The sequence below is a fragment of the Gymnodraco acuticeps genome, unplaced genomic scaffold (assembly GCF_902827175.1).
Source record: "Gymnodraco acuticeps unplaced genomic scaffold, fGymAcu1.1, whole genome shotgun sequence".
Classification (NCBI taxonomy): Eukaryota; Metazoa; Chordata; class Actinopteri; order Perciformes; family Bathydraconidae; genus Gymnodraco; species Gymnodraco acuticeps.
Window position 1 is genome coordinate 4,863 of NW_022991686.1, and position 16,218 is coordinate 21,080.

At 48.3% G+C, this 16,218-nt stretch overlaps 1 protein-coding gene across 2 annotated transcripts; it reads right to left on the reverse strand.

The window, feature by feature from the left end:
- Nucleotides 1–299: 299 nt before the first annotated feature.
- On the reverse strand, nucleotides 300–14,599 carry pisd (phosphatidylserine decarboxylase; the record flags this gene model as incomplete). Of its 2 annotated transcripts, XM_034198765.1 has the most annotated exon segments (7): nucleotides 300–1,252; nucleotides 4,715–4,875; nucleotides 5,089–5,232; nucleotides 5,971–6,094; nucleotides 6,182–6,283; nucleotides 7,696–7,830; nucleotides 14,463–14,599. In XM_034198765.1, coding segments are annotated over 7 exon segments (1,067 nt in total), but the record flags the coding sequence as incomplete, so codon positions are not given.
- Between the last annotated feature and the right edge of the window lie 1,619 nt (nucleotides 14,600–16,218).

Consider the following 16,218-nt stretch of genomic DNA (forward strand, 5'->3'; position numbering starts at 1 on the left):
GTTGTTGGTCGAGTTTCAGACACGCCCACCTGCAAGCTTCAGCGCACGCCGCCGTGTGGACGGCCCATTAGGATTCGTTTAGAAATAAAGCAACAGATGAGTTCAACGGGTTCAGACGCCTGCAGGTTACCGTCTTTAACCTCTAAAAGATAAGAAGTATTATTAGCGTTTATATTTTCACTCTGATATTTCTTAGACTAACGTAGCAATATTTCTACTTTGTACTTCTGCAGATCTTCAGTACTGTATTCATATAATATATCACGTGGTTTGCATTGTGAGTGAAATAAAGACAGAGCTGCTGTGAAAGAAATATTTATTAATAATTACATATTTTACAAAAGTAAAGAAACTGAACGGTTAGCATCTTCTGTTGTTGAGAACAATAAAGTTTTAACATTCAAACTGTGGACGGAGAAACTTGTTATAATGTTACCGTTAGTTTAACAGTTTATGTGTTTGATATGTTTACAGTTTATAATGTGTTTGTTAAATCTGATGTGTGGTTTTAGAGATTAAACAAACGCGTGTTGAGTCTCTGGAAGAACAACATGGAGACAGAACAGAAAAACATAAAAGTAACACTTTTGGCATTTTCCCTTCAGGAGGCACAAGGCATTCTGGGAGTTTGAGTCCGCTTTATGTCCCCAGCAGCGTCTTATTTTGTAGAGAATACATAATGCTTAGAAATAATCTATAAAATCTTTCTTTCATCGTTCAAAATCAGGCCCCTCCCTCTGAGTCTGCAGCTCGGCCAATCAGAGGCCGCCGAGCTGTCCAATCAGAGGCCGCCGAGCCGTCGAACCAGAGGCCATTTAGCCATCCAATCAGAGGCCATCTAGTCGTCCAATCAGAGGCCATCTAGTCGTCCAATCAGAGGCCATCTAGTCGTCCAATCAGAGGCCATCTAGTCGTCCAATCAGAGGCCATCTAGTCGTCCAATCAGTGGTCATCTAGTCGTCCAATCAGAGGCCATTGAGTTGTCCAATCAGAGGCTGCCGAGCCCCTCCCCCACCCTGATTTTCTGGCCCGGCTGGAGGTCGAAGCTGAAGTCTTTGGGCGCCTCGAACAGCAGCACGATGGTAGAGCCGAGGTTAAACTCCCCCACTGCCGCCCCCCGCTGCAAGACCACGCCTTCCCCCGAGGCCACGCCCCCTTCATCTGCCGCCTTCAGCACCTGGTCGTCAAGGGCAACATAGCTGCGGTCGTGGAAAGAGCCTTTACTGTAGCGGGGAGCGTTGGTCTGAAGATCCTGAGAACAAGAGGGAGACTGTTACCGAGGGAGACTGTTACCGAGGGACACTGTTAACGAGGGACACTGTTACTGAGGGAGACTGTTAACGAGGGACACTGTTAACGAGGGACACTGTTAACGAGGGACACTGTTAACGAGGTTCACTGTTAACGAGGGACACTGTTAACGAGGGAAACTGTTAACGAGGTTCACTGTTAACGAGGGACACTGTTAACGAGGGACACTGTTAACGAGGGACACTGTTAACGAGGGACACTGTTAACGAGGTTCACTGTTAACGAGGGACACTGTTAACGAGGGACACTGTTAACGAGGGAAACTGTTAACGAGGTTCACTGTTAACGAGGGACACTGTTAACGAGGGACACTGTTAACGAGGGACACTGTTAACGAGGGACACTGTTAACGAGGGACACTGTTAACGAGGGACACTGTTAACGAGGGACACTGTTAACGAGGGACACTGTTAACGAGGGACACTGTTAACGAGGGAAACTGTTAACGAGGGACACTGTTACCGAGGGAGACTGTTAACGAGGAACACTGTTAACGAGGGAAACTGTTACCGAGGGACACTGTTAACGAGGGACACTGTTACCGAGGGAGACTGTTACCGAGGGACACTGTTAACGAGGTTCACTGTTAACGAGGGAAACTGTTACCGAGGGAGACTGTTAACGAGGGAGAGTGTTAACGAGGGACACTGTTACCGAGGGACATTGTTAACGAGGGAGTGTTACGAGGGACATTGTTAACGAGGGACACTGTTACCGAGGGACACTGTTAACGAGGGATACTGTTAACGAGGGAGACTGTTACCGAGGGAGAGTGTTATCGAGGGACACTGTTACAGAGGGAGAGTGTTAACGAGGGACACTGTTACCGAGGGACACTGTTAACGAGGGGCAGTGTTACCGAGGGAGAGTGTTAACGAGGGAGACTGTTAACGAGGGACACTGTTACAGAGGGACACTGTTAACGAGGGACACTGTTAACGAGGGACACTGTTAACGAGGGACACTGTTACAGAGGGAGACTGTTAACGAGGGACACCGTTAACGAGGGACACCGTTAACGAGGGACACTGTTACCGAGCAGGGCTCGACAGTAACGGTTGCCAGGCAACCTTTCAGAAAAAACGTCCACCATTTCTTGGCCTTTGGTTGCCATCAGTGGTCTATGGTGGGGGTCAGCACAAAGGTCAAGACTTCAATGCTGAAGGGCCAGTGGATCTATGGTGGGGGTCAGCACAAAGGTCAAGACTTCAATGCTGAAGGGCCAGTGGATCTATGGTGGGGGTCAGCACAGAGGTCAAGACTTCAATGCTGAAGGGCCAGTGGATCTATGGTGGGGGTCAGCACAGAGGTCAAGACTTCAATGCTGAAGGGCCAGTGGATCTATGGTGGGGGTCAGCACAGAGGTCAAGACTTCAATGCTGAAGGGCCAGTGGATCTATGGTGGGGGTCAGCACAGAGGTCAAGACTTCAATGCTGAAGGGCCAGTGGATCTATGGTGGGGGTCAGCACAGAGGTCAAGACTTCAATGCTGAAGGGCCAGTGGATCTATGGTGGGGGTCAGCACAGAGGTCAAGACTTCAATGCCGAAGGGCCAGTGGATCTATGGTGGGGGTCAGCACAGAGGTCAAGACTTCAATGCTGAAGGGCCAGTGGATCTATGGTGGGGGTCAGCACAGAGGTCAAGACTTCAATGCTGAAGGGCCAGTGGATCTATGGTGGGGGTCAGCACAGAGGTCAAGACTTCAATGCTGAAGGGCCAGTGGATCTATGGTGGGGGTCAGCACAGAGGTCAAGACTTCAATGCCGAAGGGCCAGTGGATCTATGGTGGGGGTCAGCACAGAGGTCAAGACTTCAATGCCGAAGGGCCAGTGGATCTATGGTGGGGGTCAGCACAGAGGTCAGGACAACCCAAATTTGAAAGGGGGACAACAGATGACCAAGAAACTAGTGACTTGCTCAATTCCTTTGTGGATCTGTGAAGAACAGCAGCTGCACTCCTGGTGTTTCATATACCAGCCATTGAGGGTGGACACGTTTCCTCCCACTTAGGTTTCAAATCATTGTGTTAATTACTTATTGTAAAGCATTTGAACATTCTTTTGTGTCACATGTTCGTTATAAAGTTGATGTATAACTGTATAGTATCTTAATTATTTAAAATATAAGGTGTCTAAAAATGGCAACAGTATTTTCAGTTTTGGCAACCAAAATCTGATGCCTGGTTGCCTGGCAACCACTTTTAAAAGTTAGCTTTGAGCCCTGCCGAGGGACACTGTTAACGAGGGAGACTGTTACAGAGGGACACTGTTAACGAGGGAGACTGTTACAGAGGGAGACTGTTAACGAGTGATACTGTTAACGAGGGACACTGTTAACGAGGGACACTGTTACAGAGGGACACTGTTAGCGAGGGACACTGTTAACGAGGGACACTGTTACCGAGGGACACTGTTAGCGAGGGACACTGTTACCGAGGGACACTGTTAGCGAGGGACACTGTTAGCGAGGGAGACTGTTAACGAGGGACACTGTTAACGAGGGACACTGTTACCGAGGGACACTGTTAGCGAGGGAGACTGTTAGCGAGGGACACTGTTACCGAGGGAGACTGTTACCGAGGGACACTGTTAACGAGGGACACTGTTACAGAGGGACACTGTTAACGAGGGACACTGTTAACGAGGGAGACTGTTACCGAGGGACACTGTTAACGAGGGACACTGTTAACGAGGGACACTGTTAACGAGGGACACTGTTAACGAGGGATACTGTTACAGAGGGACACTGTTAACGAGGGAGACTGTTAACGAGTGATACTGTTAACGAGGGACACTGTTAACGAGGGACACTGTTACAGAGGGACACTGTTAGCGAGGGACACTGTTAACGAGGGAGACTGTTACCGAGGGACACTGTTAGCGAGGGACACTGTTACCGAGGGACACTGTTAGCGAGGGACACTGTTAGCGAGGGAGACTGTTAACGAGGGACACTGTTAACGAGGGACACTGTTACCGAGGGACACTGTTAGCGAGGGAGACTGTTAGCGAGGGACACTGTTACCGAGGGAGACTGTTACCGAGGGACACTGTTAACGAGGGACACTGTTACAGAGGGACACTGTTAACGAGGGACACTGTTAACGAGGGAGACTGTTACCGAGGGACACTGTTAACGAGGGACACTGTTAACGAGGGACACTGTTAACGAGGGACACTGTTAACGAGGGATACTGTTACCGAGGGACACTGTTAACGAGGGATACTGTTAACGAGGGATACTGTTAACGAGGGACACTGTTAATGAGGGACATTGTTAACGAGGGAGACTGTTAACGAGGGACACTGTTAACGAGCGACACTGTTAACGAGGAACTCTATTTTATTAACAGGAAGTAAATACATCAACATTTATTTCAGAATAAAGCAGAGTGCTCCTCACCTGGTCGAAGTAGACCCTGATGGAGCCCACGTTGGTGGCCCCCACCGCCGTTAACGAGAAGAAACCGTGCTGCCATTGGCCGCTCAGAGCCACACGCTCGTTAAGACAGAAGAGCTCTTTAACGAGCCGAGCCACGCCCGGGTTCACAGACATCAGAGAGCCTAACGAGACAGACAGGTGGGACAGGTGAGACAGACAGGTGGGATAGGTGAAACAGACAGGTGAGACAGACAGGTAAGACAGGTGAGACAGGAGAGAAAGACAGGTGAGACAGACAGGTGAGAGAGGTGAGAGACAGACAGGTGAGAGAGGTGAGACAGGAGAGACGGATAGGTGAGACAGGGTCGGAGTTAGGAACAGGAAGTGGTTCTCACCTGGGAAGTGTCGCCTCAGCTCCACCCTCCAGTCTGTAGGTGAGTGGAAGCAGTGATAGTCACCTGGAGCCAGGTAGACCACCACGTGGAACAGGTCGTTCTGAGGAGAGGACAGCAGCAGGTCCTGGAAGGACCGGGACGCGTCTGTGGAGAGACAGGGACCGTTAGGACCAGAACCATCAGGACCAGAACCATCAGGATAAGACCCATTAGGACCTGAACCAGAACCATCAGGACCAGAACCATCAGAACCAGAACCATCAGGACCAGAACCATCAGGACCAGAACCAGAACCATCAGGACCAGAACCATCAGGACAAGACCCATTAGGACCTGAACCAGAACCATCAGGATCATCAGGACCAGAACCATCAGGACCAGAACCATCAGAACCAGAACCATCAGGACAAGACCCATTAGGACCTGAACCAGAACCATCAGGATCATCAGGACCAGAACCATCAGAACCAGAACCATCAGGACCAGAACCAGAACCATCAGAACCATCAGGACCAGAACCATCAGGACCAGAACCAGAACCATTAGGACCAGAACCAGAATCAGGACCACAGGTAAGTAACGCACAGGTGAGTAACCAGCTGGGGAACACACATCTTCCGGGGCAGACTGAAAACTCATCTCTTTCGACTCCACTTCGAGGGATAGAATTACTAACAAAGCACTTTTATACTAATAAAGGACTGGCTTATCTAAAGCCAGTTGAGTAGCAGTTGAAATGTTTGGCTCTATGAAACCTGATGTACTTTATGATTCTGTTTCCTTCAAGGTTGTGTCTTCCTGGTCGAATGCACTTATTGTAAGTCGCTTTGGATAAAAGCGTCAGCTAAATGCAATGTAATGTAATGTAATGGAACAGCTCACCTTGGCTCCGCCCCCTCTGAGGACCCAGGAAGTGCTCCAGGCTGTAGGTCACTCCCTTCACCTGCTCAACCTGAGAGTTCTGCACTCGACCAAAGTGAAGAATCCTGCCGTCAGCCGGAGAAATCTGAGGAAGAGGAGCAGACAGGAAGTGGTGAGGAAGAGGAGCAGACAGGAAGTGGTGAGGAAGAGGAGGAAGATGAGGAAGAGTTACCAGGCAGGAGGAGGCGCAGAGAGGTCTGACTGCAGGTTTGAGTTGTCGTCTGAAGAACTCTCCCAGGTTTCTGTAGTGATGAAGATCCTCCACTGCTGCCTCCTGACGGAACAATACAGTTAGGAAGCTAATGCTAATGATGCTAAAGCTAATGATGCTAAAGCTATGGTATACCTGCATGTTGACCCCGAAGGTCCAGATGTACAGAGAGTAGACATGCTAAAGCTAATGATGCTAAAGCTATGGTATGCCTGCATGTTGACCCCGAAGGTCCAGATGTACAGAGAGTAGACATGCTAAAGCTAATGATGCTAAAGCTATGGTATACCTGCATGTTGACCCCGAAGGTCCAGATGTACAGAGTAGACATGCTAAAGCTAATGATGCTAAAGCTAATGATGCTAAAGCTATGGTATGCCTGCATGTTGACCCCGAAGGTCCAGATGTACAGAGTAGACATGCTAAAGCTAATGATGCTAAAGCTAATGATGCTAAAGCTATGGTATGCCTGCATGTTGACCCCGAAGGTCCAGATGTACAGAGTAGACATGCTAAAGCTAATGATGCTAAAGCTAATGATGCTAAAGCTATGGTATGCCTGCATGTTGACCCCGAAGGTCCAGATGTACAGAGTAGACATGCTAAAGCTAATGATGCTAAAGCTAATGATGCTAAAGCTATGGTATGCCTGCATGTTGACCCCGAAGGTCCAGATGTACAGAGTAGACATGCTAAAGCTAATGATGCTAAAGCTAATGATGCTAAAGCTATGGTATGCCTGCATGTTGACCCCAAAGGTCCAGATGTACAGAGTAGACATGCTAAAGCTAATGATGCTAAAGCTAATGATGCTAAAGCTATGGTATGCCTGCATGTTGACCCCGAAGGTCCAGATGTACAGAGAGTAGACATGCTAAAGCTAATGATGCTAAAGCTAATGATGCTAAAGCTATGGTGTACCTGCATGTTGACCCCGAAGGTCTAGATGTACAGAGAGTAGACATGCTAAAGCTAATGATGCTAAAGCTATGGTATGCCTGTATGTTGACCCCGAAGGTCCAGATGTACAGAGAGTAGACATGCTAAAGCTAATGATGCTAAAGCTATGGTATGCCTGTATGTTGACCCCGAAGGTCTAGATGTACAGAGAGTAGACATGCTAAAGCTAATGATGCTAAAGCTATGGTATGCCTGTATGTTGACCCCGAAGGTCCAGATGTACAGAGAGTAGACATGCTAAAGCTAATGATGCTAAAGCTATGGTATGCCTGTATGTTGACCCCGAAGGTCTAGATGTACAGAGAGTAGACATGCTAAAGCTAATGATGCTAAAGCTATGGTATGCCTGTATGTTGACCCTGAAGGTCCAGATGTACAGAGAGTAGACATGCTAAAGCTAATGATGCTAAAGCTATGGTATGCCTGTATGTTGACCCCAAAGGTCCAGATGTACAGAGAGTAGACATGCTAAAGCTAATGATGCTAAAGCTAATGATGCTAAAGCTATGGTATACCTGCATGTTGACCCCGAAGGTCCAGATGTACAGAGAGTAGACGGGCTTCCTCAGCCAGGTGGGCAGCTCCACGCCGTTCAGACGGCCCCAGGCTCTGGAGAGGAGGCGGGTCGGGAAGGAGTGGTACAGCGCCACCTGCAGGACAAACAGGGGAGTGACATCATCTGGAGTTTATCTGATGAGGATGATGATGATGTTACTCACATGCAGGACAAACAGGTGGGTATCATCAGACAGATGATGGTACACATGGAGCTGCTGTGATGCAAGTCAAATGTCAGACTTGATCTGACCATTAACGTATTATCGTATCATCTGAACACTGTTAACGAGGGACACTGTTACAGAGGGAGAGTGTTAACGAGGGAGACTGTTACCGAGGGACAGTGTTAACGAGGGACACTGTTACCGAGGGACACTGTTAACGAGGGACATTGTTACCGAGGGACACTGTTAACGAGGGAGAGTGTTAACGAGGGACACTGTTAACGAGGGACATTGTTAACGAGGGACACTGTTACCGAGGGACACTGTTAACGAGGGACACTGTTAACGAGGGACATTGTTACCGAGGGACACTGTTACCGAGGGACATTGTTAACGAGGGACACTGTTACCGAGGGACACTGTTAACGAGGGAGACTGTTACCGAGGGACACTGTTACCGAGGGACATTGTTAACGAGGGAGACTGTTAACGAGGGACACTGTTAACGAGGGACACCGTTAACGAGGGACACTGTTACCGAGCAGGGCTCGACAGTAACGGTTGCCAGGCAACCTTTCAGAAAAAACGTCCACCATTTCTTGGCCTTTGGTTGCCATCAGTGGTCTATGGTGGGGGTCAGCACAAAGGTCAAGACTTCAATGCTGAAGGGCCACTGGATCTATGGTGGGGGTCAGCACAAAGGTCAAGACTTCAATGCTGAAGGGCCAGTGGATCTATGGTGGGGGTCAGCACAGAGGTCAATACTTCAATGCTGAAGGGCCAGTGGATCTATGGTGGGGGTCAGCACAGAGGTCAAGACTTTGGCTAATGTCAGACTTGATCTGACCATTAACGTATTATCGTATCATCTGAAGTCATGTTTATCTGACGATAGAATCACAAAAGAGGAAGGGACTCATAATTCCTATTTTTCACAGTCAGCGTCCCTCTCCACTTTGTGTGAAGAAGCAAAGATACCTCAACATGACTCAGCACTTTCTACAGACACTGTGATGACTCAGATCTCAGTACCAGGGTAAGACAACAAACCAGAAAACAAAACAGGGGAAGAAGAAAGGAGGACGGTCGTTTCTGCCCCTCTCCTTTCCCTTCGTCCAATCAGAAGCCAAAAGCTCTTACCCGTTTGGCCAGTGGCCGCAGAGCTCTGACTGACAGGAAGTAGCAGAGGAAGGCGATTGGCCGACGGCGCCAAGGGGCGGAGCGAGAAACACGACCACTGAGCGCGCTCAGACGGTGCCGGAGAGCCAATCGAGGCATCAGGAGCCTGATCATGGTAATAAGATATAATCATGAGATGGTCATGGGTTGGTCATGAGTTGGTCATGTGATGGTCATGAGTTGGTCGTGGGATGGTCATGAGTTGGTCGTGGGATGGTCATGGGTTGGTCATGTGATGGTCATGTGATGGTCATGAGTTGGTCGTGGGATGGTCGTGAGTTGGTCGTGGGATGGTCATGAGTTGGTCGTGGGATGGTCATGGGTTGGTCATGAGTTGGTCATGTGATGGTCATGAGTTGGTCGTGGGATGGTCATGAGTTGGTCGTGGGATGGTCATGGGTTGGTCATGGGTTGGTCATGTGATGGTCATGTGATGGTCATGAGTTGGTCGTGAGTTGGTCATGGGATGGTCATGAGTTGGTCGTGGGATGGTCGTGGGATGGTCATGGGATGGTCATGGGATAGTCACGTGATGGTCATGTGATGGTCATGAGTTGGTCATGGGATGGTCATGAGTTGGTCACGAGATGGTCATGGGATGGTCATGAGTTGGTCACGTGATGGTCATGTGATGGTCATGAGTTGGTCATGGGATGGTCATGAGTTGGTCACGAGATGGTCATGGGATGGTCATGAGTTGGTCATGGGATGGTCATGGGATGGCCATGAGTTGGTCGTGGGATGGTCGTGAGTTGGTCATGGGTTGGTCATGAAATGGTCATGGGATGGTCATGGGATGGTCATGAGTTGGTCATGAGATGGTCATGGGATGGTCATGAGTTGGTCATGAGATGGTCATGAGATGGTCATGGGATGGTCATGGGATGGTCACGAGATAGTCATGGGATGGTCATGAGTTGGTCACGAGATGGTCATGAGTTGGTCATGGGATGGTCATGTGATGGTCATGAGATAGTCATGGGATGGTCATGAGTTGGTCACGAGATGGTCATGAGTTGGTCATGGGATGGTCATGAGTTGGTCATGGGATGGTCATGAGTTGGTCATGAGATGGTCATGGGTTGGTCACGTGATGGTCATGAGTTGGTCATGGGATGGTCATGGGATGGTCATGAGTTGGTCACGAGATGGTCATGGGATGGTCATGGGATGGTCATGAGTTGGTCATGGGTTGGTCATGAGTTGGTCATGGGATGGTCATGAGTTGGTCATGAGATGGTCATGGGTTGGTCACGTGATGGTCATGTGATGGTCATGAGTTAGTCATGGGATGGTCATGGGATGGTCATGAGTTGGTCATGGGATGGTCATGAGTTGGTCATGAGTTGGTCACGTGATGGTCATGGGATGGTCATGAGTTGGTCATTGGATGGTCATGGGATGGTCATGAGTTGGTCATGAGTTGGTCACGGGATGGTCACGAGATGGTCATGGGTTGGTTATGTGATGGTCATGAGATAGTCATGGGATGGTCATGAGTTGGTCACGAGATGGTCATGGGATGGTCATGAGTTGGTCATGGGATGGTCATGAGTTGGTCACGAGATAGTCATGGGATGGTCACGAGTTGGTCATGAGTTGGTCATGGGATGGTCATGAGTTGGTCATGAGTTGGTCATGGGATGGTCATGAGTTGGTCATGTGATGGTCATGAGTTGGTCATGAGTTGGTCATGTGATGGTCACGAGTTGGTCATGAGTTGGTCATGGGATGGTCATGAGTTGGTCATGAGTTGGTCATGGGATGGTCATGAGTTGGTCATGAGTTGGTAATGGGATGGTCATGAGTTGGTCATGAGTTGGTCATGGGATGGTCATGAGTTGGTCATGTGATGGTCATGAGATAGTCACGTGATGGTCATGTGATGGTCACGAGATGGTCGTGGGATGGTCATGAGATGGTCATGAGATAGTCACGAGTTGGTCACGAGATGGTCATGGGATGGTCATGGGATGGTCACGAGTTGGTCATGAGATGGTCATGGGATGGTCATGAGATGGTCATGAGTTGGTCATGTGATGGTCATGAGATAGTCACGTGATTGTCATGTGATGGTCACGAGATGGTCACGTGATGGTTATGAGATGGTCATGAGTTGGTCATGTGATGGTCATGAGATAGTCACGTGATGGTCATGTGATGGTCACGATATGGTCACGTGATGGTCATGTGATGGTCACGAGATGGTCATGTGATGGTCATGTGATGGTCATGTGATGGTCATGTGATGGTCACGTGATGGTCATGGGATATTATAAAACAATGTTTGTTGTTGTTGTAATACTGCTGCTGGCCACCGGATGCACGATCCCCTGTTATACTACAATAACTGTTAACTTACATTAACTAAAGGAGAGACGGTAACAAAACTGCTAACATTAATATATCAACAACATCAGCGGACTTCTGTTTCTGTGAGAAGTATCTTTACATCATCAGTATTAATTAAATTATAAATATTACACCTCTGATCCAGTGATTTATGAACTAACTGTTTCCAGGGAGGATAAACAGGTCTGTGTCTGAGCTATGTGGGTTAGCAGGTTAGCACTGGATCAACTGTAAAGAGGCTATCGAGCTAAACTAGGCTAAGGCTAAAATAGCTGACCTGCTAAATACACACACACACACACACACACACCACACACACACACACACACACACACACACACACACACACACACACACACACACACACAACCACACACACACACACACACACACACACACACACACACACACACACACACACACACACACACACACACACACACACACACACACACACACACACACACACACACACACACACACACACACACACACACACACACACACACACACACACACACACACACACACACACACACACACACACACACACACACACACACACACAGTAATCCCCTGTCAGCTGTGTGTCGGCTCAGTGTGTTTTCTTTAATTACAGCTGGTTGTTTATTATGATCAAAGTGTTATTGATTGCTCTCAGAGTTATGCTAAGCTAACCTCTCATTCATGAATGAATATGATGAATTATTAATCCTGTCCCACCTGAGTCGGGCAGCGTTCCTGGCCCTCGCCCCCCGTCCTGTGTCTCTCTCTCTCTCCCCCCCCCCCCTCACCCTCCGCAGGATGTCCCGCCCGCCCCCTCCGTCCGGACACCTCGGGGGAGACTTCACCATGAAGCCCAGAGAAACACGCTGACAGGAATATCACCAGAGAAGTAGAACCGCGCTGCACTGGCGTACAGAGAAGAAGATAACCCCGCCCCCCTTAAAGAGACAGCGTCCCTTTAGATATTTAAACAGACAGCGTCCTTTTAGATATTTAAACAGCCAGCGTCCCTTTAGATATTTAAACAGACAGCGTCCCTTTAGATATTTAAACAGACAGCGTCCCTTTAGATATTTAAACAGACAGCGTCCTTTTAGATATTTAAACAGCCAGCGTCCCTTTAGATATTCAAACAGACAGCGTCCCTTTAGATATTTAAACAGACAGCATCCCTTTAGATATTCAAACAGACAGCGTCCCTTTAGATATTTAAACAGACAGCGTCCCTTTAGATATTTAAACAGACAGCGTCCCTTTAGATATTTAAACAGACAGCGTCCCTTTAGATATTTAAACAGACAGCGTCCCTTTAGATATTTAAACAGACAGCGTCCCTTTAGATATTTAAAGAGACAGCGTCCCTTTAGATATTTAAAGAGACCAGTGACCCTTAGATATTTAAACAGACAGCGACCCTTTAGATATTTAAACAGACAGCGTCCCTTTAGATATTTAAACAGACAAGCGTCCCTTTTAGATATTTAAACAGACAGCGTCCCTTTTAGATATTTAAACAGACAGCGTCCCTTTAGATATTTAAACAGACAGCGTCCCTTTAGTATTTATAACAGACAGCGTCCCTTTAGATATTTAAAGAGACAGCGTCCCTTTAGATATTTAAAGAGACAGTGACCCTTTAGATATTTAAACAGACAGCGACCCTTTAGATATTTAAACAGACAGCGACCCTTTAGATATTTAAACAGACAGCGTCCCTTTAGATATTTAAACAGACAGCGTCCCTTTAGATATTTAAACAGACAGCGTCCCTTTAGATATTTAAACAGACAGCGTCCCTTTAGATATTTAAAGAGACAGCGTCCCTTTAGATATTTAAAGAGACAGTGACCCTTTAGATATTTAAACAGACAGCGACCCTTTAGATATTTAAACAGACAGCGTCCCTTTAGATATTCAAACAGACAGCGTCCCTTTAGATATTTAAACAGACAGCATCCCTTTAGATATTCAAACAGACAGCGTCCCTTTAGATATTCAAACAGACAGCGTCCCTTTAGATATTCAAACAGACAGCATCCCTTTAGATATTTAAACAGACAGCGTCCCTTTAGATATTCAAACAGACAGCGTCCCTTTAGATATTTAAACAGACAGCATCCCTTTAGATATTTAAAGAGACAGTGACCCTTTAGATATTTAAACAGACAGCGTCCCTTTAGATATCTAAACAGACAGCGTCCCTTTAGATATTTAAACAGACAGCGACCCTTTAGATATTTAAAGAGACAGTGACCCTTTAGATATTTAAACAGACAGCGTCCCTTTAGATATTCAAACAGACAGCGTCCCTTTAGATATTTAAACAGACAGCGCCCCTTTAGATATTTAAACAGACAGCGTCCCTTTAGATATTTAAAGAGACAGTGACCCTTTAGATATTTAAACAGACAGCGTCCCTTTAGATATTTAAAGAGACAGTGACCCTTTAGATATTTAAACAGACAGCGTCCCTTTAGATATTTAAACAGACAGCGTCCCTTTAGATATTTAAACAGACAGCGTCCCTTTAGATATTTAAAGAGACAGCGTCCCTTTAGATATTTAAACAGACAGTGACCCTTTAGATATTTAAAGAGGCACATCATCCTCTACCTCACTGAATTAAATTATAAAACATGCAACTTTCATGTTTTCACAAAATATTCTTAATCTTTCTCGTTTTTTTTATATTAAACTGAAATTAGAAAATAATAATTAAACTAAGAAAACATTTTATGTGTTTTTGACCAATCAGATCATGTCCTCCGTCAGGACCAATCGGGAGGCAAGATCAACGGGCACAGGGGCTGACATCACTCTCAGTGACACAATCAGAGGCTGAGAGCAGAACACATTGCACTTCCTGTACCGTCACAATAAGAGCTCGTCGGTGCAAAGCTTTTATTGTGAAAGTAATGAACTTCCTGCAGCTGATTCACTCAACAGACTGTTCGACCTCCCATTGGCCCTGCGCTGATAAACACATAGTGATGTCATCAGGTCAGTTGTTACTCAGATCCTACCTGAGTGGGCGTGGCTGTACGGGGCGGGGCTCCCTCCTCCGGTTGGCCCCTCCCCTTGTAGTGCTGGTAACCAAGGTAACCCCCCCCTGTCACCAGGAGAAGGGGGAGGGTCCGGGGGCGGGGCAGGAAGCTGCGACCTGCAGAGAGAGACAGCTGATTGATCCTCTGACTTCCTGTCACTCTGATGTCCCTTGTGTGTTGTTGTTAGTGTTGTTGTTGTGTTGTTGTTAGTGTTGCTGTTAGTGTTGTTGTTTGTGTTGCTGTTAGTGTTGTTGTTGTGTTGTTGTTAGTGTTGTTGTTAGTGTTAACAAAGGTTTAGTTCAGAGACTGTTGGGACGACGCTAACTGTTAGCATGCGGCTTCAACACCACAGAGGTGTTTATTGAGTTATTAATAGATGTTATTATTAACATTTATTAATATATTATTGAGTTGTTATTAATTGTTTTTAATGAGTTGTTAGCATCCCGTTGCTCACGCTGTCTCTCTGACGGAGAGCTTCTTTATGTTAGCGTAAAATAACCCGCTTTGCTTGTGCGCTAGCAGCTAGTTAGCTAGCAGCGTCCCGGGCCTCGCTGCAGGACTCAGCCCCTCGGAGCGCTAGCCGCTTGCTTCAGCTGAGCGCTCAGCTAGCCGCTCAGCTAGCCGCTTCAGCTGAACGCTCTGCTAGCCGCTTCAGCTGAGCGCTCAGCTAGCCGCTTCAGCTGAGTGCTCAGCTAGCCGCTCAGCTAGCCGCTCAGCTAGCCACTCAGCTAGCCGCTCAGCTAGCCGCTTCAGCTAGCCGCTCAGCTAGCCGCTTCAGCTAGCCGCTCAGCTAGCCGCTTCAGCTGAACGCTCTGTTAGCCGCTTCAGCTGAGTGCTCAGCTAGCCGCTTCAGCTAGCCGCTCAGCTAGCCGCTTCAGCTGAACGCTCAGCTAGCCGCTTCAGCTGAACGCTCTGCTAGCCGCTTCAGCTGAGCGCTCAGCTAGCCGCTTCAGCTGAGCGCTCAGCTAGCCGCTTCAGCTGAGCGCTCAGCTAGCCGCTTCAGCTAGCCGCTCAGCTAGCCGCTTCAGCTAGCCGCTCAGCTAGCCGCTTCAGCTAGCCGCTCAGCTAGCCGCTTCAGCTAGCCGCTCAGCTAGCCGCTCAGCTAGCCGCTTCAGCTAGCCGCTCAGCTAGCCGCTCAGCTAGCCGCTCAGCTAGCCGCTTCAGCTGAACGCTCTGTTAGCTGCTTCAGCTGAGTGCTCAGCTAGCCGCTTCAGCTGAGTGCTCAGCTAGCCGCTTCAGCAAGCCGCTCAGCTAGCCGCTTCAGCTGAGCGCTCAGCTAGCCGCTTCAGCTAGCCGCTCAGCTAGCCGCTCAGCTAGCCGCTTCAGCTAGCCGCTCAGCTAACCGCTTCAGCTAGCCGCTTCAGCTAACCGCTTCAGCTAGCCGCTTTAGCTAGCCGCTTCAGCTAGCCGCTTCAGCTGAACGCTCTGTTAGCTGCTTCAGCTGAGTGCTCAGCTAGCCGCTACAGCTAGCCGCTCAGCTAGCCGCTTCAGCAAGCCGCTCAGCTAGCCGCTTCAGCTGAGCGCTCAGCTAGCCGCTTCAGCTGAGCGCTCAGCTAGCCGCTTCAGCTGAGCGCTCAGCTAGCCGCTTCAGCTGAGCGCTCAGCTAGCCGCTTCAGCTAGCCGCTCAGCTAGCCGCTCAGCTAGCCGCTTCAGTTAGCCGCTCAGCTAACCGCTTCAGCTAGCCGCTTCAGCTAGCCGCTTCAGCTAGCCGCTTCAGCTAGCTGCTTCAGCT